This window comes from Carettochelys insculpta, chromosome 3 (genome assembly GCF_033958435.1).
Source record: "Carettochelys insculpta isolate YL-2023 chromosome 3, ASM3395843v1, whole genome shotgun sequence".
Classification (NCBI taxonomy): domain Eukaryota; kingdom Metazoa; phylum Chordata; order Testudines; family Carettochelyidae; genus Carettochelys; species Carettochelys insculpta.
The window spans coordinates 167,718,813-167,742,343 of NC_134139.1; the positions used below are offsets into that span (position 1 = coordinate 167,718,813).

At 41.3% G+C, this 23,531-nt stretch overlaps 1 protein-coding gene across 1 annotated transcript in view; it reads left to right on the top strand.

Annotated features, from left to right (window-relative positions):
* The window catches only part of CSMD1 (CUB and Sushi multiple domains 1), a 1,701,396-nt gene that overhangs the window by 1,599,680 nt on the left and 78,185 nt on the right, over positions 1-23,531 (top strand). The window contains exons 53-54 of the mRNA XM_074989136.1: positions 2,085-2,258; positions 14,363-14,536. Of these exons, the coding sequence (XP_074845237.1) occupies positions 2,085-2,258; positions 14,363-14,536 (348 nt within the window). The remainder of the gene's footprint in view (positions 1-2,084; positions 2,259-14,362; positions 14,537-23,531) is intronic.

A 23,531-nucleotide genomic window follows, 5' to 3' on the forward strand; every position in this document is an offset into this window, starting at 1 on the left:
CAAGTATGAGGAATCTCAGGATTTGACCTGACTGAAAAGCCTGTGCAAGAGCACACAGTTTAGTTTAGATTCAAACCATATGTGATTATTTAATTATTTTTCTATCAACCTCTTACTTTTCCTTTTATCCATCTGTTTCATAGATATTGTTCATTAAATATGCTGTTGCCCTGTTGGCCTGAGATGTTAGCCAATATTCAGAGTTTTGTAGGTTTGTTTTTCTGGGGAGGAGAAGTTATTTATTTTGGTCCAGTATACTCTCTTGTGCGATACTCTTTACTTACAAAGAAGGTACACAAAGCTCTTCAAGTGATTGCAGATCTATTTCACTCTAGGTGTGTGTGCATGCCCTAAACACAGTTGCTTGAAACAAGGCCCTCAGAGTTACCTCTTGGAGTGGCTCCTGTGCCCTCTGCTACCATTCACCATTAGCATGAAAATAAAGGATTTGGTCAAGTCTGTGCCCCCCCCATTCCTTGTTACAGTCCATGACAGTCATTGGAACTGTTCTCCTTAAGTTCACAAACACTCTAATTGGTCTTTATTCTTACAGTACACAGCTAGTTGTGGTTATTTTCAATCAGCTTTGGTTTTGGTGAACTGTAGTGAAGCTGAGTAAAATGTTTATTTGCATTGTGTGGCTTTATTCATCTAGTACCTGATGCTAAGGGATGCTTTGGTCATTAGGCTTTAAACCTTTTGCCTTTAGTAACAAGGCTTTGCCCCGAGTGACCTGCATGCAATCTGTCTGAACTGCATGGGAAAAGCACATATAAAGCAAGTTTAAGGTGAGAGCAAGAGGTAGGTTCTGCTTGCAGAACTTGGCAAGAACAGGGTTGATAGTTCAAAAACTCTTGTACCTCAAATGCAGTATGCACAAGTCATGAACACATTCCAGAGGGGTGAAAACAGATCATCTTGTTAGAACAGAACATCTTGGTACCAATACACTCCCCATAGATAAAAGAAACATGTTCAGGGTAGCCTGTAGCATGACAGCAAGATGGATAATGTTTTGGTCAAATCACCGTGTATAAGGTAATGGGTGGTATTTATGTGTGTCAGGAAATGCCAAACTGATACATGAGGAGTAATGCATAAGTTATTTGTACCTGTGTATAAAAATACAATTTCTTAAAAGGCCTGTCCTTGTCCAGCACAAGGGACAGTAAAGATCCCTCTGTTGACTGAGGTGAGTCCACTGTCATGCACACACGTTCTTAACATAGCTGTAAACATCTGATCCAGGGAACTTATTATTGTGCTTCACTTACAATAGATGTGCCCTGTTGCCTTTGTCCCTTATCTGATTTTGTGGTCTTTCAGCCTTCTGTGCTGGCTACTTGCACAGAGCCAGTGCAAGATACAGGGAGAGCACACACATGCAGGCAAACAGCTATCAGCATTGGACAGAATAAGATATCTATTAGAACAGCACACTGGTGTCTTCTGACCACAAACTCTACCTGTTCATGGTTCTCTTACTTGACCTGTCTGCAACTCCTCAGGAGTTTACAAAATGTATGATGTAATTGATGGCTTTCCTGGGGAGACTAGGGGTACAGGACAACTCTTACCTGTACAACTGGCTAGTAAAGGGCTGATCTTTAGCTGAAGTGAAGTCCAACACTTGACTTTTCCAATTTACATTCATGGCTCTAAACCTGCTGAAAAGTGTCTGTCCTCACTCTGGTGCAGAAGATAGAGTTCATTGGGCTGGTGTTCAGCTATACTGAGGCCAGAGCCTGCCCCTCAGAGATATATTTCCAATCAGTCAGATCCCTGATAACACACCTAAAATCTCATCCTATCCCAACAGACTGATACTTGATGAGGTCCTACTACTAGGTTATGTGGCTTCATGCACATACCCAGTACATCAAGACTGCAGCTTAGAGCTCTCTATGTGTAGTTACCAAGATGTCTCCATTTAGTTACTGTGCTTGTAGTAACTCGTGTTCTCATCTCTTGTAGTTTTGGGTTGCCCGCTCATCAACCTTGAGAAAGAAGCAGTAGTTTTGTAGATATGTGTGTGTGTGTTTGTGTGTGTATGTTTTGTTGATTGGTTTGTTTTTTTGTTCTAGCTGGACATTGTGGTTCTCCGGATCCCATTGTAAATGGCCACATTAGTGGGGATGGCTTCAGTTACCGGGACACTGTGGTCTATCAGTGTAACCCTGGATTTCGGCTTGTTGGTACATCTGTCAGGATTTGCCTGCAAGACCACAAGTGGTCAGGGCAGACTCCTGTTTGTGTCCGTAAGTACAATTTATTTTTCACTGAATTGTTTTTTTTCTTAAAGCATGTTAGTAGTTATGTGTGGGATTTTTGGAATGTCCTTGACTCATGAATTTATTAATAAATTGATTATTTAATTAATTATTAATTATTTAATAGATTTTAAAGCCAGAAAAGAACATTATGCTCATCCTGTCTAACTACTTGTATCCTACAGGCCATAGAACTCCATCAAACAATGTCTGATAAGTCCCACAAAGTCTGTTTGCATTATGGCATATATTTTAGAGTTTATCTATACCTTCAGTGGTACAGCTGTCCTGCTGCAGTTTGCTTGGTTAAGATAGTCTATGCAAATAGGAGAGGGCTCTACCATTGGCATTAAAAACTTCTGTGAGCAGCAGAAGCTATGTCAGTTGGAGAAGCAAAGGCCATCTCACTTCAACTCAGATCCATTATAGCAGACACGGCCTGTCCACAAAAGACCTACACAGTCTCAGTACATAACATCTTAGATAATCTTTATTTGGTCTGGAATTGTCTTGAGCTTGAGTGTAGGGATAGTCTATCAGTTGCCTACCTGTCCCTAAACCAGGAACAGGCATTCAACAGAGTGTACAGTGGATGTTTCCTGGGTGCTCTGCAAATATTTGCCTTAAGGCTCTAGGTCAGGATATCTTGTCATCAGACCTTTGCACCACGAGATCTCCTTACCTCTCTCTCTGCATAGGCTGCATGACCTTTAGTAAATTTGTTTTTGAACTGTACCATGGGCATGCTCATTGTCCACACCTTTCATTTCTTACTCTTCTGTGTTGTCTTCTGAGGTTCCAGCTGCACTTGCCCTTCATTTCCTAATTTACCCACATCCTATCTATAGAACCATGTAGCATCTTGTCAGCCTACTTCTGCACCGGACAACATAGCTGTCCATCACTATAACGGGGAGGTTGAATGGGAAGTGCTCTGCAACTATGGAGCTCATTTCCACTCCTCCCTTCGATCACGTGTTAGGACAGAGTTCCTCTGAGCTACATCCACTGGCTGCCTGAACACTTTCAAAGAGGAATGGGACTGTTCTGAGTTCTTTGCCCCGTGTTTCCCTCTGGGTCCATGGTTTTGACTCTTTGACCTCAACCCCATCCCTGTTATTCATTAGTCTCCCAAAACTATGCAGGATTTGGGTCTGATAGGTTCTCCCCTTAGGCAGTGTGGAGGGGCCTTTATCTATGAGCAATAGCAGGCTGGCACCTGTCCCTCTTCAGATTCTCAATAGGTACTCATTCCGTACACTCTATCCAATTTCTTCCTAAGTAACTTCAATGCTTTTGAATGCTTTCTCTCATGCTAGCCTGAATGGTGAGCTAGCAATATCAACAACACACTATAAGAGAAGGGACAGGGGCAGTCCATAGGTAACTGTCTGTCTGTCTACAAACATATGTGGTACCCACATTCCTCTAAGCACCTCCAAAAACAACTAAAAATGTATTTTTCTCTTCCTTTCCAGAAAGCAAGAGACGTAATTTAATTAGATTGTTGGACAAGGGTTCTTTGGCTCTTTTATTTTGTGATGTCATAAGAATTAGTTAAGGGAAAGTGAAATCAGTGATGAGTTGTTAATTTAGGTTTGACTGCTGAGAGTTGTGTAACACTTCTTTCTGTGGGCATCAGGCTATGCAGACTTGGTCCATTCTTCATGGAAGGATGGTCTCCTGCATGTTGTGTCCGAGACGATAAGGAGTTACTGCAATGATTCACACAGGCGAAGTAGATAGTTTTAAAATATGATTCCACAGATCACTAATTTATTCCTGAAGGTCAGAGGATAATTGTTGACTCTGTGGGTGCTCTGGAGATGGAGCACCCACATATAAAAATCAGTGGGTGCTCAGCATAAATCATCAGCCAGTCTTCCCCCTCTCCCTCTTATCATAGCTCCTCTTGCCTGCTTGTGGCCCTTCTGATCAATTCCTCCTCTCCCTTCTGTCACCTCCTGCCCACCATAGACATCTGCTTTGTGGCATGCAGGAGTTCTAGGAGGGAGGAGGAGGAGCAGGGAATGGTTGTGTTTGGGGGAATCGGTAAAAGGGGTGAGATAGGAACAGAGCAGGGGCAGGATGACAGACACAGGAGCAGGGGCTTGGGATACAATGAGGGCAGAGTGGGGCAAGAAAGGGCAGGAAGGAATGGGGGCTTGGTCAAAGGTGTCAGGAGGGAGCAGGAAGTGGGACAGAGGTCATGCTCAAGTACCCCCTATACCCCCGCTAGCTGGGAATGTGGCTCAGAGAACATAGCACCAATTTTCTCTGTTTGTAGCTAACCAAACTTCCTCATGAAAACCAAACCCCAACTAAATCCAATCCAAACTCTGCTGATCCATCTGCTATACACGGTCCTGTGAAAGACCAGCATGGATCACAGAATGGATTTTCAATGAACAATACCTCATTATCTGAAATACTTCCAACTTGCAAATAAAAGACAACAGACATAAAATAAATAAAGCAATGTCAAAAGTTGGATTACAAACCAACAAAGCTGTGGGAACAAAGCCGTTTATGTTATATAGTCCTTCAAATGCTCTGCAGATTGATGGCTATCTCTTTTTGGGTAGCGATGGTAACTATTTTGAGTGTGCTTTTCTGTGCTCCATGGTAAGTATATCTGCATTCCTGCACTTCTGACTATTGAAAGCAGTGTCTTTCAGCCCACATATGAGATATGGACCTGACACTGCTTGTCAACGTATTTGATCTCTGTGGGACCCCAAGAATAGATTTAATACTTATTGAACAAGAAATGTCCTCATTATTGCTCCAGAACCAGACTAGGGAAATAGTCACTAGCATATATCTTCCTTCTTCAGTGAAAGGGAGAGCTTCTGTATATTTTTCCCTCATTCCCTCTTCTCATTTCATATAGGCTACGTCTACACGTGAACGCTACATTGAAATAGCTTATTTCGATGTAGTGACATCGAAGTAGGCTATTTCGGTGAATAACGTCTACACGTCCTCCAGGGCTGGCAACGTCGACGTTCAACATCGATGTTGCGCAGCACCACATCGAAATAGGCGCTGCGAGGGAACGTCTACACGCCACAGTAGCACACATCGAAATAAGGGTGCCAGGCACAGCTGCAGACAGGGTCACAGGGCGGACTCAACAGCAAGCCGCTCCCTTAAAGGGCCCCTCCCAGACACAGTTGCACTAAACAACACAAGATCCACAGAGCCGACAACTGGTTGCAGACCCTGTGCATGCAGCATGGATCCCCAGCTGCAACAGCAGCAGCCAGAAGCCCTGGGCTAAGGGCTGCTGCACACAGTGACCATAGAGCCCCGCAGGGGCTGGAGAGAGAGCATCTCTCAACCCCTCAGCTGATGGCTGCCATGGAGGACTCCACAATTTCGATGTTGCGGGACGCGCAACGACTACACGGTCCCTACTTCGACGTTGAACGTCGAAGTAGGGCGCTATTCCTATCCCCTCATGGGGTTAGTGGCCTCGACGTCTCGACGCTTAACGTCGATGTTAACATTGAAATAGCGCCCAACACGTGTAGCCGTGACGGGCGCTATTTCGAAGTTAGTGCTGCTACTTCGAAGTAGCATGCACATGTAGACATGGCTATAAGCCATCAAAAAGTCAGTGGGTGATAAGACCTTCAGTTCAACATTGACCTGGACTGAACAGGTGCTCCAGATTTGTCAGATTTACTGCATGACTGAAGTGTGGTCTTAACCATAAAACCGAAAAGAAGGGGAGGATATACATTGGTGGGGCAGCATCAGCAAGCTTGCATTGACATTACACCTTCTGAATTGCATTTTTTCCCAGGGTTAAAAAAAAGTATGTCATTATCAAGAACTAGCAATCATATTACCACTCATAAGCTGCGTCTACACGTGCACGCTACTTCGAAGTAGCGGCAGTAACTTCGAAATAGCGCCCGTCACGTCTACACGTGTTGGGCGCTATTTCGAAGTTGAAATCGACGTTAGGCGGCGAGACGTCGAAGTCGCTAACCCCATGAGGGGATGGGAATAGCGCCCTACTTCGACGTTCAACATCGAAGTAGGGACGTGTAGACGATCCGCGTCCTGCAACGTCGAAATTGCTGGGTCCTCCATGGCGGCCATCAGCTGGGGGGTTGAGAGATACTCTCTCTCCAGCCCTTGCGGGGCTCTGTGGTCACCGTGGGCAGCAGCCCTTAGCCCAGGGCTTCTGGCTGCTGCTGCTGCAGCTGGGGGTCCGTGCTGCATATACAGGGTCTGCAACTAGTTGTTGGCTCTGTGTATCTTGCACTGTTTAATGAAAGTGTGTCTGGGAGGGGCCCTTTAAGGGAGCGACTTGCTGTTGAGTCCGCCCCGTGACCCTGTCTGCAGCTGTGCATGGCTCCCTTATTTCGATGTGTGCTACTTTGGCGTGTAGACGTTCCCTCGCTGTGCCTATTTCGATGTTGGGCTGAGCAACGTCGAAGTTGAACATCGACGTTGCCAGCCCTGGAGGACGTGTAGACGTTATTCATCGAAATAGCCTATTTCGATGTCGCAACATCGAAATAAGCTATTTCGAAGTTGGGTGCACGTGTAGACGTAGCATAATGAACTTAATCTTAAAACTGGTAATATAATAAAAAGTAGTAATACACTGAGCTGTGTAGATACTGTTGAATGTATCCATTCCAAATATTTAATATCTCAATTATTTCTACATTTGGTACCTGCTTCTTATTTTACCATGGTATATTTTGAATATTTATAACTAGATTTTTATGTGTATTATGGGGTCGAGGGAAATGGAGAAGAGAGACGAGCATGAGGTCAGATTTGTAATGCATCAGTTGCATGACTGGCAGCTATCAAAAATGACCTTATAATAAAAAAAATGACCACTTCTTTAAACACATGAGAGCTATAACAACTTTGAAGGGATTGAATAATATTATAATGCAAAAATTACCCACTTTGTCTTCTTTTTTATGTTTTCAACCACTTGTTCTTATGAAAGTCCAGGAATTGTAGTGTTGATCTGTCAATAGGTCAGTGATGTATAACAACAATAATGGTGATTTGCTAAGGTTATACTCAGTGCTTGAGACCTTTCTTTTCTCAAAGACATCACAAAAAGCAGCATCTGTCAAAAGTAATGAGTGGTGTATATAGAAGCAGAGTGACTGGAAATACACATTGGTTGAAAATGACAACAATCTAAACACAAATGACCTTCACTATCAGAATTTTTTATAGGATACTACAATTTTCTGTTGCAAGAGCCTACTGTATATTATCTGTTCTGATGGCTGACCAAATTCAGGTTGTCTCAGGAAAGAGCAGTTTAAATATGATATTAATAAGAAGACATATTCTATGATTTCTGGGGTGTTAGAAATTGCCTTGTTTATTGAAACTTGAAAGTCTTGATAATCCTTAGTAGTTTTAAAGAAATAAGAAATTTAGTTATTTTACAACAATTCCTATATAATATCTAGGTGTTACTGTGACAAATTGGGAATTTTCTGTAATATTTTTATGTATCACATGTAGGCTTCAATGTTCCCTGTATTGTTCATGGTATCTGCCAAAGGGGAGATGCAAGCAAGGACTGTGTGTTGTCAGGATAGGTTAAGAGACATACGTGTGAATGTCACCTGACTGTCTGAGCCTGAAGGAGTCATTGCAAGAGTCTAGTTGAGGCTGACCCCAAAATGCTAGAAAAATTAAGACTAAAGCAAATATATACATTGATACCTAATAACCAATGAAGCTGGGGGAGATGGGTTTCCCACCTTCCATCACGGAAGCTAAGTAAAGACTACAGTTCAAGAACAAAGGACTGGGAAGGTGTGTGGTGGGTATAAGACTTGGCTGCTGAAAGTAGTTTGGATTCTTGTGACCATGGAAATCAGAGTGAGGGATGCACAGAGCTTGAACATTAGAGTTCACTACAGCTTGGTTGGGCTCTGAGCTAACGAGAACAGTGTGTGCTTTAAGCTTCACTTCTCTGCATTAACCTAAGGACTTCCTGTGCTGTGATCCTGCTTTGACAATTCTTTCTTGAGTGTCACTGTCAAAACTTCTAAAGGTGCATTGATCACTGAAGAGTAGGCAAGTCATTCCTAGAAGTCTGTCTTAGTTGGAGTCATTTAGCAGAGGTCATGGTGTGAAGCAGGAGTCCTGAAACCCTGAGTTTTAGTGAAGGAGGCAGTGAGGCCATGAGGCTTATGCTGGAGAAAGAGTTGAGACCCTTTAAAATCCGGCACTACAATGAATAGTTTTTTGGTTTTTTTTTTAGAGATTGTTCCAAAAAGTAATGCATAGCACTGATCCTGTGTATCTGTGAAAATTACATAGTTAAATTCATTGGGCCAGATCTCCAGATGTCATAAATCAGTGTAATTCTCATAAGGCCAATTTACACTAGGTGAGGATATGGCCTTTAATATTTTAAATAGGAAAAATTTCCTGATTAGTGAAAATGATGTTGGGCAGTTAGGAATGCGGTCAAAATAAGAGGAAACAAATTTTATTTTGTCTTCATTTATCTTTTCAATAAACATCCAAGGAAACAAAAATGCAATTAAAATGAGTAAATGAATATGACAAGCATTATTACTGACACAATATCAGAGCTATAAGTATGCAGCTCAGTTGCTCTCTGCTTTTAACCTTATTTTTCTTTTTCTTTTTTTAATTTTTCTTTTTTCGATTTTGGAAAATATGTCAGTGCCTGACCATAAAATAAGAGACCAGTTGTCAATGTACTCTTCCTAGTAGTTATATGCTGCATAAGCTATGGAACAAATTAAAGACAATGCTTATTTATGCAACACGTTTTATTTGTGGAACTCTTACTGTAGGATTATGTTGAGGATGAAAACTTTATCAAGATTTTTTTAAAAAAAGAACATTCTATTAAAATAGAAAGAAACCCACTGTTGGGTTTCTTGAACCTTTTCTTAAGCCATCTGATTCTTTCTGCTCTTGGACTGAAGATATTAGGATATTAGACTCAGGACCAAATTCACACAGATATGCCTTCAGAGCCCTAGCCAAGGTTATTCTATTTGCTTCCCAAACTCCATAAACCTGGAAACCCTGGACTCCCTATCATTTTGGGTATTGGTACCCTCACTACCGGACTATCCAGCTATGTAGACACCCTCCTCAAACCCTACGCCACCACCACTCCTAGCTATCTCCAAGATACCACTGACTTCCTGAGGAAATTGCAGAACATTGGAAACCTTCCTGACAACCTCATCCTTGCCACTATGTATGTAAAGGATCTCTGCACCAATAATCCACAAGAAGATGGACTCAGGTGATTAGGAACATTATTCATGATGTTCCCATGGCAAATGTGGTGGCTGAGCTATGTAATTTTGTTTTCACCCTCAACTATTTCCAATTTGAGAACAATTTACACCTCAGCAGTACTGCTATGAGCACCCGCATGGCCCCACAGTATACTAACATTATGGCTGGCTTAGACCAATGTTCCCTCAGCTCTTATCACCTATTACCCCAACTTTACTTTTGCTACATGGATTATATCTTTATCATTTTGACCCATGGTAAAAAGACTCTTGAAGAATTCTATAGATTTTTTAACAACCTGGACCCCACCATCAATTTCAGCCTTGACCATTCCACATGAGAGATCCATTTCCTGAAGACCACTGATGACCAAATCAATACCACTCTCTACCAGAAACCCAATGACCGCTACACTTACTTACATGCCTCCAGCTTCCATCCAGCACACATCACACAATCCATCATCCATAAGTCAAGCCCTTACATAAAACTGCATCTGCTCCCATCCTACTGGCAGAGACTAAAAATTAAAAGAGTTCTACCAGGCATTCATAAAACTTAATTACCCAACCAGGAGAAGTAAAAACACAGATTGACAGGGCCAGACAAATACCCAGAAACCAGCTTCTTTTAGACAGGCCTGAGAACGTCAATGACAGAACATCACTTGCTATCACCTATAGCCCCTAACTCAAACCCCTCCAGCACATTATCAACAACCTACGACTTATACTGGAAGCTGATGCTGCACTCTCAGAGGCTCTGGGTCAGAGACCTGTGCTTTCCTACAGACAATCATCTACCCTCAGGAAAGTCTCACTAGCAACCGCACGCCATGCCACAGAAATACTAATCCTGGAACTTTTTGCTGCAACAAACCCCACTGCCAACTGTGTCCACATATTCACTCTGTATACAACATCACAGGATCTAACCACATCAGTTATATGATCAGGGGCTCATATTCCTTTTCCTCAGCTAATGTTATATATGCCATCATGTGCCAGCAATGCCCCCCTCTATGTATATTGGACAGACTGGACAATCACTTCAGCAAATAGTGAATGGACACAAATCAGACGTTAGAAACCTGTATACACATACACCTGTCAATGAGCATTTCAGTGGATCAGGCCATAGTATTAAAGACCTGAAAAAGCTGTGTCCTAAAAAAAGAGACTTTGACACCAGATTATGAAGGGAGACATCTGAACTGGAGTTTATTCTCAAGTTTGACACTTTGCAGTAATTATCTTACACATTACAAAGACAGCTTCCCCATCTTTGGTATTCCTAGTGATCTCAGGCAAGTCACGTAACTTAATAGACACTTGCAGTAAGTAATTTTTTCCCCTTCTTCCCCACCCTTAGCCCCTGCCTCCTTCTGTCCTATGTAGATGATTTGTCAGTTTATATTTAATTTTTTCTAACTCTCTGTTATATTTTTGTCAGGCCAGTTTACTTTCATCAGAATTTCCAGATCTGAAGAAGTGGGTCAGTCCCATGAAAGCTCATCACCTACTAAAATATTTTGTTATTCTTTAAAGAGATACATGACTGCTTTTTTGTTTTGTGTAGCTCTAGATAGATCACTAATCAGATCTCGTATAGAATCATAGAAAACTAGAACTGGAAGGAAACACAAGAGATCATCAAGTCCTGTCCCCTGCACTCATGGCAGAACCAAACACCATCTAGATTATCCCTGACATGTGTTTGTCCAACCTGCTCTTAAAAATCTCCAATGATGGAGATTCCACATCATCCCTAGGCAATTTATTCCAGTGCTTTACCACCCTGACAGTTAGGAAGATTTTCCTAATGGCCACCCTAAACCTCTGAGGGCAATTTAAGACCATTGTTTCTTGCCCATTTCAAGTTCTTTCTGCATATTTCCTATACTTCTCACATTAGTTTATAGACAACTAAGATACTGATTTGATTTTACTTCCCAGTTCTGTCTTGTGTCTTCTTTATCCCTGCTGTTACAGCCCATGATCTTCTGCTCCTGACATGTCTCCTAGGTCCCCATGTTTATGATTTACCTGTGGACTTTGGTCACCTGTCCCCCATCTACCTACTTTAAACCCATCCTCACTAGGTTAGCCAGTCTGTTGCCAAGTACCCTCTTCTGCTTCCTCGATAGGTGGTCTCCATCTCTGCTTAATAGTCCTTCCTGGAGCAGCATCCTGTGTTCACTGAAGCCAAAGCTCACCTGGCAACACCTCTTTGCAGACAGGCAGGATCCTTCGGTATGCACCTGTCTCTGGTTGGGCCCCTATCTTTGAATGGAAGGTTAAAAGAGAACACCACCAGCACTCCAAGCTTCCTTACATGTGTTTCCAGAGGCCTATTTTCATTTTTTATATGTTCAGGGTGGTACCTTCCATTGGTAGTGATATTAGTGATACCTCATATCATGAGTGCCCCCATGGATGTGTAGCATGGGATAGTTGTCAGAGGGCTGGATGATCCTTGACAATCACCCTATAACATCTTGGATATGAGCTGCTGGCAGGAAGCATACCTCCTTGGATATCATATCAGGGTGGCAGATGGGTGCCTCTGTCCCCTGCAAAATAGTCTCCTATTAGCAATACACTGTAAATATTTTTTTCTGGGAGTGTAGCTACAGACCTCCCAGCCTTGGGGTTACAATATTTCTCCTCCTCTGCCTTAGGAGGTGATTTCTCATCTCTCCTAGCCAAGGTAGCATAATGGTTCTCCAGAGTGAGGGTGGGTGGATTGTGAACAGGGATAGAGCAGTTCCTGCTGCCAAAAGTAACCAGCTGCCACTGTCTTCCCTGAGAAAAAAAAAAATCTCCTCTCATGGTGTGACAGCAGTCGTCGGCAGCTGAATGGTTTCCTCAGACTTGAATGTTTCCATATGAATACTTTTGAAGACCTCCCAATGGGACCAGGTACTCCTCAGCCTAACTGGCTCCTCCTGTAGCTCAACCCCCTGTTTCCTGAGACATTCTACCAGCAGGCATCAGTCACATTGGAAGGTCTCCCACAGCTTGGATTTCTGTAAGAGAGAAAAGTAAGCCGCAGTCTCTGCAAAGCCACCACAGGATCTGGGTAGAGACATCCATGGTCATTCCTGTTTATTATAGAGCACTTCCAACTTGTGTTTAACCATTTCTGCTTTTGAACTTTTCCTCTCCGGTTCCTTCTCCTTTCTGCTACTTCTAACAGGATTTCCAGGTTTTCTCCAAGTAACATAAAAAGCATAGCAAAAAGCCTCTTGGTATCTTACTGGCTCAGCTCTCAGAATTAAAGAAGTAAAAAGAATATTTGGAATGTCTGTTTATTCTTTCATATTTATTAAGTGTTGGCAGCGTGTTTTATGCTATATGAATCAGAGCAGGCCACACTTTGTATCCCATAGGAATTACAGTGTGGGGCCAACATCCTGAGACATGTAACTATGACTATATAAGCAGGTCCTTTGACTATGAAAATAATAGTTTGTTACGATGCAATTTAGTTCAATTCTAAACTATTATTTTTAACAGTGAACATCCTGAATGAACATGGCAACAAATGTAGTCAGTGGAACTAGTCACTTAGTTAAAGTGCAACACATTCATAAGTCACTACAGAATAGAAGAATGCCCTCTAATTTTTATGTCCATGTGTGGAATGAATTTTGTTACGTGCACCAATTTGGAGATTATGTATGGTGGGAGAGGGGAATTTGGAGTGTGGGAGGGGGCTCAGGGCTGGGGAAGAGTTTTGGGGCATGCTGGGATGAGGGCTTTGTATGGGGTTTGCCTTTGGGATGAGGTAGAATTGGGCATGAGGAGGCTTCAGAGCTGCGGCAGAAGGTAGGGATAGGGGGAGAGTGAAGGCTCTGAGATGGGGCTGGGGATGAGCAGTTTGAGGTAGGATGAACAGGATGCCCTGGTGCTACAGGCAGCAGGGTGAGAGGGCTCCCATGAATCCTCTCTTGCTGCAGCAGTTCAGGGCCAGGTGGGAGGTACCTGTCCCAGCTGCAGAAACTCTGGCAAGGCTTGGCTGGGGGAAAAGCACCTCTGGCTGGGCTGGAATCAGCAAGGCCCAGGGAGGGGCACTATTTCCCACATGTGTGATGCTTTATAGCCTGTTGTGCTGCTGTGTAGGTAACAGGGGACTTGGGCCAGAAGTTCTTACAAGAAGATACAAATCAAAGTAATTAATAACATTAATACTAAAAGAAAATGTCTTTACATTCAGAAAATCTATTTGAAATAACATTTCTACAAAAAGATCCAAAACTTTCAGGTAGGTAGAACAGAGGTTTGTATTTTAAGGTAGCTGCCCATATTTGCTGGGATTTTTGTATTACTGTAGTTATTTCTGGATTCTGGTTCCTCCCTTAAACTAACATTATTCAAAATCTGTATTCAAGATGTGTGTATTTCTGAAGTGTTAAATAAAATGTAAGTTGATTAGTGTACAGGTTTCTGGCCCTATGACATTTTGAATCATACAAGAGAAAAAGAAGTGACCTTTCTTTGAATGATCTAGTTGAAAATGTAAAGATGTTTGAGATCCGCCTAAAGTATGCTATCTGTTAAAGCATACTTTTGTATTTTATATGTACTCTATTATACAGAAGTTAAAAGTAAAGAAAAAAAGGAGCTATCATGTATTTTCTGATTTTTTTAACATTCTATTTCCTCCTATTTATCTCTATACTAGTACATAAATAGAAAAGGAGATTAAATTGCAAGTTTATAAAGAAGTTAAAATGCCAACAATACCCTAGTGCTGCATGTTTCAGTTGTGTCAGTCTATTTCTTTTATTTTAACAGCGATCACATGTGGACATCCTGGAAACCCAGCTCATGGAGTGACTAATGGAAGCGAGTACAATTTGAATGACATTGTAAACTTTACCTGCAGCACTGGGTATTTACTTCAGGGTGCCTCTCGAGCACAGTGCCGGAGCAATGGCCAGTGGAGCAGCCCTTTACCCGCTTGCCGAGGTAAGAAATATTTCCATTCAGTGTGTCCTGTCTAAGGACTTACTTCAAATGGGACCCTTTCCACTGAATTCAAAACACTCTGCACAGGTCTGCCAATGGGAGGGGAGGAGGTGGGCAAAATGGGCAGTTGCTCCAGGGTCTGGGACTCCTGACTGAGGATGCTGCTACTGCAGCCATGGCAGTGACCGTACCCCTGCGCCCTTTAAATCCCCATTGGAGCCTGGCACAGCATTCTCCAAAATGACGTGTTGCAGGAGGCTCTGAGGTCTGGCTGTGGTAGTGGGGGCAGTGACGCAGCATGGTCCAGGCAGCATTAAGTCTGGTTATCCTCTGCCCCTCCACTTCTTTCAGAAGACCCATCCCTTATGAGAGCACACAGCTCTCCTCCCACCTTACCCAGGGATTCAGCAATTCTGTCAGCTTCTCAGAGTTTGGATCAGGTTCTAACACTTGAACTTAAAGGGCTTGAGACCTTTCTACCTGAGCTCAGGTCTGGCAGACTGAAGAAAGGAGGTGGCAGGAAAGCAATGGTGGCTCTCTGATTCTCAGGCATTCATCCCCACTATACATGAAAGCTGCATTGTCCACTGATCTGGATTCCAAACAGAGAGAATTCTCCTGAGGCAATCTGACTGCTTATAGTGATATAAAATGTAGTTATCACTGCGTAGGTGGTGCAAAATGAACATGGAGAAATAAACAGTCCAGTCATATATTTTGTATTCATAGGAATAGACCATCATAACAATCCTATCTGTTAGTCTGTAAGGTGTTACAGGACTTCTCGTTGTTTTTGCATATACAGACTAAAAGGGCTACCGCCTGATACTAGATGATTTTAGGTGCAGTACATTTCATTTTTTTTTTTTTGGTAAAGAAAGGAGTACATTTTCTAATTGTAAGTATGTAAGTAAATTTTCTTGCATCAAAATGAAAATACATTATATTATGTCTCTAAGATTTATCCATGCTCCAGTTGGCTGTGTCTACATTTGTGTACCTCTTTGGAAAGAGGCATGCAAATGAGGGAAATGGAAAATGCAGATGAGATGCAGATTTATGTATCTGGTGCCTCATTTGCATATTCTTCTTTCAAAATGTCTCTTCCAGAAGCCAGCTCAGCTCATGCAGGAATATGCAAATGAGGCATGAGCTATTTAAATCCATGACTTGTCTGCATTTATGATCTTGCTCATTTGCATGCCGCTTTCAAAAGGGAGGGGCCACGTAGATGCAGCTCATGTGTGTTTACATGCTAGAGAACACAAGGTGAAAGAAATATGCTTTGTACTTAGAGCAGAAGGCGCTAAGGTTTGTAATGTCTTTAGTTCTTGAGAGAATTCATTCCACATTTTTGGGATAGGACCCAAGAAAGCTTTGTCTCCCACACAGATGAACTTAGCTGTTATTGTAGAGAAGTCCAGTAAACCAGAAGAGAGGAGATATTGATTACTGTCTTCTTCATGGAGTTTTAGTCAATCATTTAGATACACTGAGGACAGACCATGGACCACCTTTAGACTTCATACAAAGACTTTGAACTCTATTCACAATTCTGTGAAAATCCAGTGCAGAGATCAGGGATTGCATTCAATGTGCTCAAGGTTATCTTGTGTCATTAAGGAGATGTGCTACAGTGCTTTGTACCATCTGGAATTTCCCAAGTGCTGCAGTGTTCATTAAATGACAGGACATTACACTCGAATGCAGACAGTATGAGTGCTTCTTTAACATTTCCTTTGAAAGTTTTCAGTTCTCTCCCCTTTGGCATGAGTATAAGGGTACATTTTTTTTCAATCCTCTATCCCCATCAGCAGTAACAATCATAAAAGCCTTCAGTCTGGACTCTAGGCCATTTGATGAGTGGCAGGTCAATATTAAAGTAGATAATTACATATGTATGCCAGCTACTATGTTTTATCTGAACATTTTGGACTGAAAAAAGGTAATTACTATGGTTATTTAAGCATGAAATAAATAAGAATGCTGTTTCTCTCCTCCCAGAAATCCACCTCTTTATAGTGTTGAAACTCATAACACAAACTGGTTTGTTTTTATCTCGTGTCTGGGTAGAAACATTTTTGGGGAGATGAAAAAGGGGAATACAAAGTCTATGAAAAAGTCAAGTGCAGTTATTGCTTCTTTTATTATGTGCACCTGTAGGTATATTTAAATTATATATTTATTTCAATGATTGTTGCTAAGAATGATAATTAACTGTGGTGATTAGATCATCATATTATTCCAGAGCTGGCAGATGCAATTTCAAGCTCAGTGTGTGAGGAATTAGATTCTTAGCTCTCATTAAACTATAGAGGGGTGGTAATTCCCCCAGTCACTACTCTCAAAATATATTGAAGTGAGTTAACTAGCATGGCAATATAATTACTGGGACTGAGCAGTAGCAATTAGCAAAGAGTTCCTATTTAAGATCAAATGATGTTTATTTTTTCATATATTGTAATGAATCATTAACTTATAATTAACACACTTGGACATCTTTTCCCACCTCTCACAGTATGGGAAAGATATAAGGACCTTCTAAATAATATTTTCTTTGTCAAATAGCAATTTTAAGAAATATTTTTGTATGTAAAAAATGTTCAATTCTAGTTTATATAGCTTGATTGCCACCAATATAGACTGTACGGTTTTCTGATTTACACCCCCTTGTAATTTCAATAATCTGAAATTCTCTGATTTTTTAAGTAAACAATCCCATGGAATAACCTAACTGTAATAGAAATGAAGTTTGAAGATAGGAGAGCAGAGACATCAAGTACTTAAGTCAGGAAATTTTGAACGTTACGTGCATCTGATCTCATCTCAGCCCTGATTCACATGTCTATTACTGTTTTTCATTTTAAATGGAGTTCCATCCACATGGGGATAACTGTATTGTATGTCATTTTTGAAATAGTTTGGTTTGAAAATTTGTACAAGTGCCCAGGATGACCATAAGGGATGTTAATTATGGTCACAACCCTTGCTAACATTCACCCTCAGGGGAGAAAGTCAATTCTATTCTATTAGTTCTTGTCCATCTTCAGTGGTGTTATTGATTTCATTTCATTAATGGTATTGATATTTTGATACCCCAGACTTTTCCTGTAGAATCCTTACTAAAGATGGTTGATGTTCAATACTGATGGGAAAAAAAATTGAAAAAATCCTTCTTGATGAACTAAACATCAGAGAAAAAGAGGGACAGTCTACATAAGTTGTTGCCAGTGCCACTTAAAACATGACTTTAAACAGTAGGTGATATTTAAAAAGAGCTACATCATGTTTTTGGCCATTTCTATTGTTCTAAGGAATTCTTTGGTTTTAGTTAGGTATGTTCTGTATAATGTAGTAACCAATTGTTTTTTCCTGAGCCATTCATCAATTTACAGAAAGGAAAGCTTCGGTGCAGATTTGGTTTAAGATTGGTGTTATATTGATTTGGAGTTGAAGGCTGCTAATGTAGTGTAAAACCAGGAGTTCTATTCTAAACATCTGCTGTATGAAGCTGTGATTTATATCTTGAGGCTCTAAAAGAAAGCATCTTAATGTTATTGTTTTTATAATGATAAAACAAGGAAATTTTTTGCCTGGAGGACTGGTATTGTTTTATATTTGTATTCTGTCTCTTTTGGTAATATATTAGTCTTTCTATATCTATTCTCCAATTAATACAACTTTATCCCAAGAAATAATCTGAAGCTTTTATTTCAAAATTTATAATTTAGAATGATTGGACTTAACTTTTTAGCTCAAAATATTTGAAAGTGAGAATTAAGTGCTCTCTGTGCATCTGTAATTCAAAACTATGCTATGATGAACATAAGCAGTGTATCTATTCATTTCTATATACAACAGAAATTATTATCTCCTGCAGTCATTATTTTATAATCTAGAATAAGGAGCTTTCTGGCATCCTTCTGAGAATCATTTTTGTCACTTAAATGACTGAAATATACTATTTCCTTTTATTACTTTTTGTGCTTGTTCTTCCAAGGGGAATAATTTTTGTTCATTGAAGCATATTTATTTCTGTACTGTTTATCTCATTGGTATCTATTATGAATTTTCATTTGGAAACCAATTTTATTCAATGTACAACAATAACTAGGGCCCCATTCCTGCAAACACTAATGTATGAGCTTAACTTCCCATATGTATTGTCCCATTGAAGCCAAAGAGATTACTTATGTTAATTTATGTGCTGCTCTTGGCATCAAATTTATGGAACCCTTTAACTATGGAACAATGACCAAAGGACATTTGATATCTGCTAAAAGGAGCACCAAAAGAGGAATACATCATTTTTGAACCCAGCTGCTCAGTGAAACCCTGCTGAATCCCATCAAGACTCCTGTTTGCATGTGTGTTTATTAGTAAAAATACACTTGCATAATTATATCAGTATAACTGTGTGCATTGGACAGCACCTTTGTATTTATTTACATCACTTCTACCTCCTCAGCTTCAATGTGTTATTGTGGGTATAACTGAGGTCTGTATTTGGTCCAATAATGCGAGTTTTTATCTCACCTCTTGCTTGTTTTTGTGAGTTTTCTATCCAACCCTTACGAGTATTTTAGCATAATTATTGTAGGATTTCTTGTGTCTTTTTTAATAATTTGGATTGAAGATTCAAGACTTAGATGGAGGAAATTTCAGGTTCCTTTGGTCAAAAGTCATGCAATAAAATACCTGCCTGAATTATGCCACTTATGGAGGGGAAATGATAAGAGAAAGGTAGATGTAAAGATCTTCTTATTTTTATTTTGTTGGAATGTCAAAAGATTGTTCCACTTTTTATTCAAAATACTTTCAACCCAAGTTTATACAAATTAATTTGAAAACATACTAGACTACTCATATAAATTTATTCCTATCTATAATTGGTAATGCACCTTTCATCCAGATGCATTGATTCAGAATTTATTCAGAGGGCAACACTGGCTTCTCCTGGACACTACTTCATGTAACAGGCCCCCTTGCCCTACACATCTCTCTTCTATTTGAGTAATGGAGGAAGGCCATTAGCTATAGTAAAATATGACTCTTTGGCAGTGTGTACACTTAGGAAAAACTTCAAAATGGCCATGCTAAAGGCCAAATAAAAGAATACTAATGAGGTGCTGAAACGAATATTCAGCACCTCATTAGCATGCTGCTGGCTGCCGCACTTGGAAAGTGCTGCGTTTCATTCACATGCAGCTCATCTACACAGCAGTCCTGTTCGAAAGGACCCTGTGAACATCAAAATGCCCTTATTCCTATCAGGATAGGCATAAGGGCATTTCGATGTTCACAGGGTCCTTTTGAACAGGACCCCCGTGTAGACAAGCTGCGTGTGAGCGAAATGCAGCACTTTCAAAGTGCTGTGGCCAGCAGCATGGTAATGAGGTACTGAATATTCATTACAGTGTATCATTAGTATTCTTTGATTTGGCCATTAGCATGGCCATTTAGAAGTTTTTCGTAAGTGTGGATGTAGCCTTTGTTAGTGAAATTGTAAATAGGGAAGACAAGCCTTCCAGTCTCTAAAGTATGCTAGTACAAAAGGAGTCATGATGGTAGCAGACCTGTACCCTTCATAAGAGATTTTTTGTGAACCATTCTTCCAAATCTCAGTCGAGTTCTACGTCATCAGTAATGAACTTTTGGCATCACTCATTGTAACTGTGTGTGCCAGTAACGCTTTTGCTATGGTAGAAAAGAAGATTATTGTATTTTAATTTGCAACAGGATTATTCTTCATGTTCAGTAAACATTTGAAAATAAAGGTAGACAGTGCATAGTATTTCTGTTGTCATGGTAGAGAATTGAAGACTATTTTGTCAGTAACCCCTTAACTAAAAAGTTCCTAGGAAGCCTTCCAATAAAAGAAGAAACTATTTACTTGACAAACAAAAATCATACTATGAACAAAAGATTACAGTAACTCCTCTTTATTTCTATAATCTATTTACAATAAAGAATCTAAATGCTTGACATTTTATATCCATATATGACTTGATGACCACCATGTTGTTTCTACATTAGCCTTTTTTTCTCTAAAATTCCCTAATATTGCTGCCACTAGCTCTACTGGTGGTAAAAATATTGAGGGCACTGGTATATGCAATTTCTGCTAGCTCCCAGTAGTTTAAACACAATGGCCATGGCTTTCAGAAGGGGCATGTAAACTACCGGTGTTCAAAAATGCAAATAAGGTGCTGATATGAATATGCAGCCCCTCGTTTGCATAATGACAACCACATAGCCCATTGAAAGTGCTGATTTCAAATAAAAGCCACCATGTACTCAGGATTCTTTCAAAAGTGTGCCCCCGTTTTGAAGGAATCCTTCTTCCCAATTTTTCTGTTGTTGACAAAACTGGTGGGATGCCCACACACAAAATGTGTTTTCTTAACAGTTTGTTGCCAAAACTGAGCACGTTCCCCGGCAGTGTTCTGCCTCTCAGCCATGAGGCACAATGCTGCTGTTGACAGAGTCTGTTGACAAAAAAACTGCATGGATGCTCTGCGGGGCCTTCTCTCAACAGACAGGGCATCCAGGACAATGGGCAGCTGGGTCTGCTGTGTGTCCAGGTGCCTGTTTTGTTGAAAAAGCAACTGCTGCAGCCCAGACTACCTCACCTGTTCCCAGGACCTCTTAAACAGTCAGCTCACATGGGCATACTACCCCATTGAGTGTACTTTCAACTGCTTGAAGGAGAGATTTAGGTACCTTCTGATGCATCTCAATGTCAGTGTGAATAGTAACAGAGAAGAAGCCGTGCTAGTCTATACACTATCAAAACAAAAAGGGGTCAAGTAGCACTTAAAAGACGAGCAAAATAGTTTATTAAGTGAGCTCTCGTGGGAGAGACCCACTTCTTCAGACCATAGCCAGACCAGAACAGACTCAATATTTAAGGCACAGAGAACCAAAAACAGTAAGCAAGGACGACAAATCAGAAAAAGACAATCAACGTGAGCAAATCGGAGAGTGGAGGGGTGGGGGGGGAAGGTCAAGAATTAGATTGAGCCAAGTATGCAGACAAGCCCCTATAGTGACTCAGAAAGTTCCCATCATGATTTAGACCATGTGTTAATGTGCCGAATTTAAATATAAAAGACAGCTCGGCTGTTTCCCTTTCCAGAACGGTGCGATAATTCTTCTTCAGTAACACACATACTTTTAGGTCATTGACAGAATGCCCCATTCCATTAAAATGTTGACTAACTGGTTTGTGGATCTGGAGTGTTTTGATGTCTGTTTTGTGCCCATTGACCCTTTGTCTAAGGGAGTTAGAAGTCTGTCCAATATACAGAGCATTTGGGCATTGTTGGCACATGATGGCATATATGATGTTAGTAAAGGAGCATGAGAAAGTGCCCGTGATTCTGTGAGTAACCTGGTTAGGTCCAGTGATGGTATTTCCAGAGAAGATATGTGGACAAAGCTGGCAGTGGGCTTTGTTTCAGGGAAAGGTTCCAGGACTGGTATTCCTGGGGTATAGACTGTGGCTGTTAGTGAGGATCCTCATGAGGTTGGGAGGTTGTCTGTAGGAGAGTACAGGCATGTCACCCAGGGCCTTCTGGAGTGTGGCATCCTGATTAAGGATAGGTTGTAGGTCTTTAATAATTTGTCGCAGTGGTCTGATTTAGGGGCTGTAGGTGATGACCAGTGGTGTTCTGTTCTTGGCTTTTTTGGGCCAATCTTGGAGTAGATGGTCTCTGGGTATTCGTCTGGCCCGTCGATTTGTTTTTTTTACTTCTCCTGAGCCGTGTCTACACGTGCACGCTACTTCGAAGTAGCAGCACTAACTTCGAAATAGCGCCCATCACGGCTACACGTGTTGGGCACTATTTCGATGTTAACATCGACGTTAGGCGGCGAGACGTCGAAGCTGCTAACCCCATGAGGGGATAGGAATAGTGCCCTACTAAGTAGGGACCGTGTAGTCGTTGCGCATCCCGCAACATCGAAATTGCTGGGTCCTCCATGGTGGCCATCAGCTGGCGGGTTGAGAGACGCTCTCTCTCCAGCCCCTGAGGGGCTCTATGGTCACCGTGTGGAGCAGCCCTTAGCCCAGGGCTTCTGGCTGCTGCTGCTGCAGCGGGGGATTCATGCTGCATGCACAGGGTCTGCAACTCGTTGTCGGCTCTGTGTATCTTGTGCTGTTTAGTGCAAGTGTGTCTGGGAGGGGCCCTTGAAGGGAGCGGCTGGCTGTTGAGTCCGCCCTGTGACCCTGTCTGCAGCTGTGCCTGGCACCCCTATTTCGATGTGTGCTACTTTGGCATGTAGACGTTCCCTCTCTGCACCTATTTAGATGTGGTGCTGCGCAACGTCGATGTTGAACATCGACGTTGCCAGCCCTGGAGGACGTGTAGACGTTATTAATCGAAATAGCCTATTTCAATGTCTCCACATCGAAATAGGCTACTTCGAAGTAGGCTTCTCGTGTAGACGTAGCCCTGGTGGGTAATTCAGGTTTATGAATATTTGGTAAAGTTCTTGTAGTTTTTGGTCTCTGTCAGTTGGATCAGAGCAAATGCGATTGTACCTAAGAGCTTGACTGTAAACAATGGATCTAGTCATGTGCGCAGGAGGGAAACTAGAAGGGTGTAGATAAGTATAGCGATCAGTAGGTTTTTGGTACAGTGTGGTACTGATCAGGCCGTCCTTGATTAGTACTGTAGTGTCCAGGAAATGTATCTCTTGCATGTTGTAATCGAGGCATAAGTTGATGGTGGGGTGTAGATTGTTAAAGTCTCTGTGGAATTCTTCTAGAGCCTCTGTACCATGGGTCCAAATCATAAAGATGTCATCAATGCATCTTAAGTAGACGAGTGGTAATAGGGGACTAGAGCTGAGGAATCATTGTTCCAGATCAGCCATAAATATATTAGCATATTGTGGGGCCATGCGGGTGCCCATAGCAGTTCCACTAATCTGGAGGTATAAATTGTCCCCAAAACAGAAATGATTGTGTGTGAAAACAAAGTTACAGAGG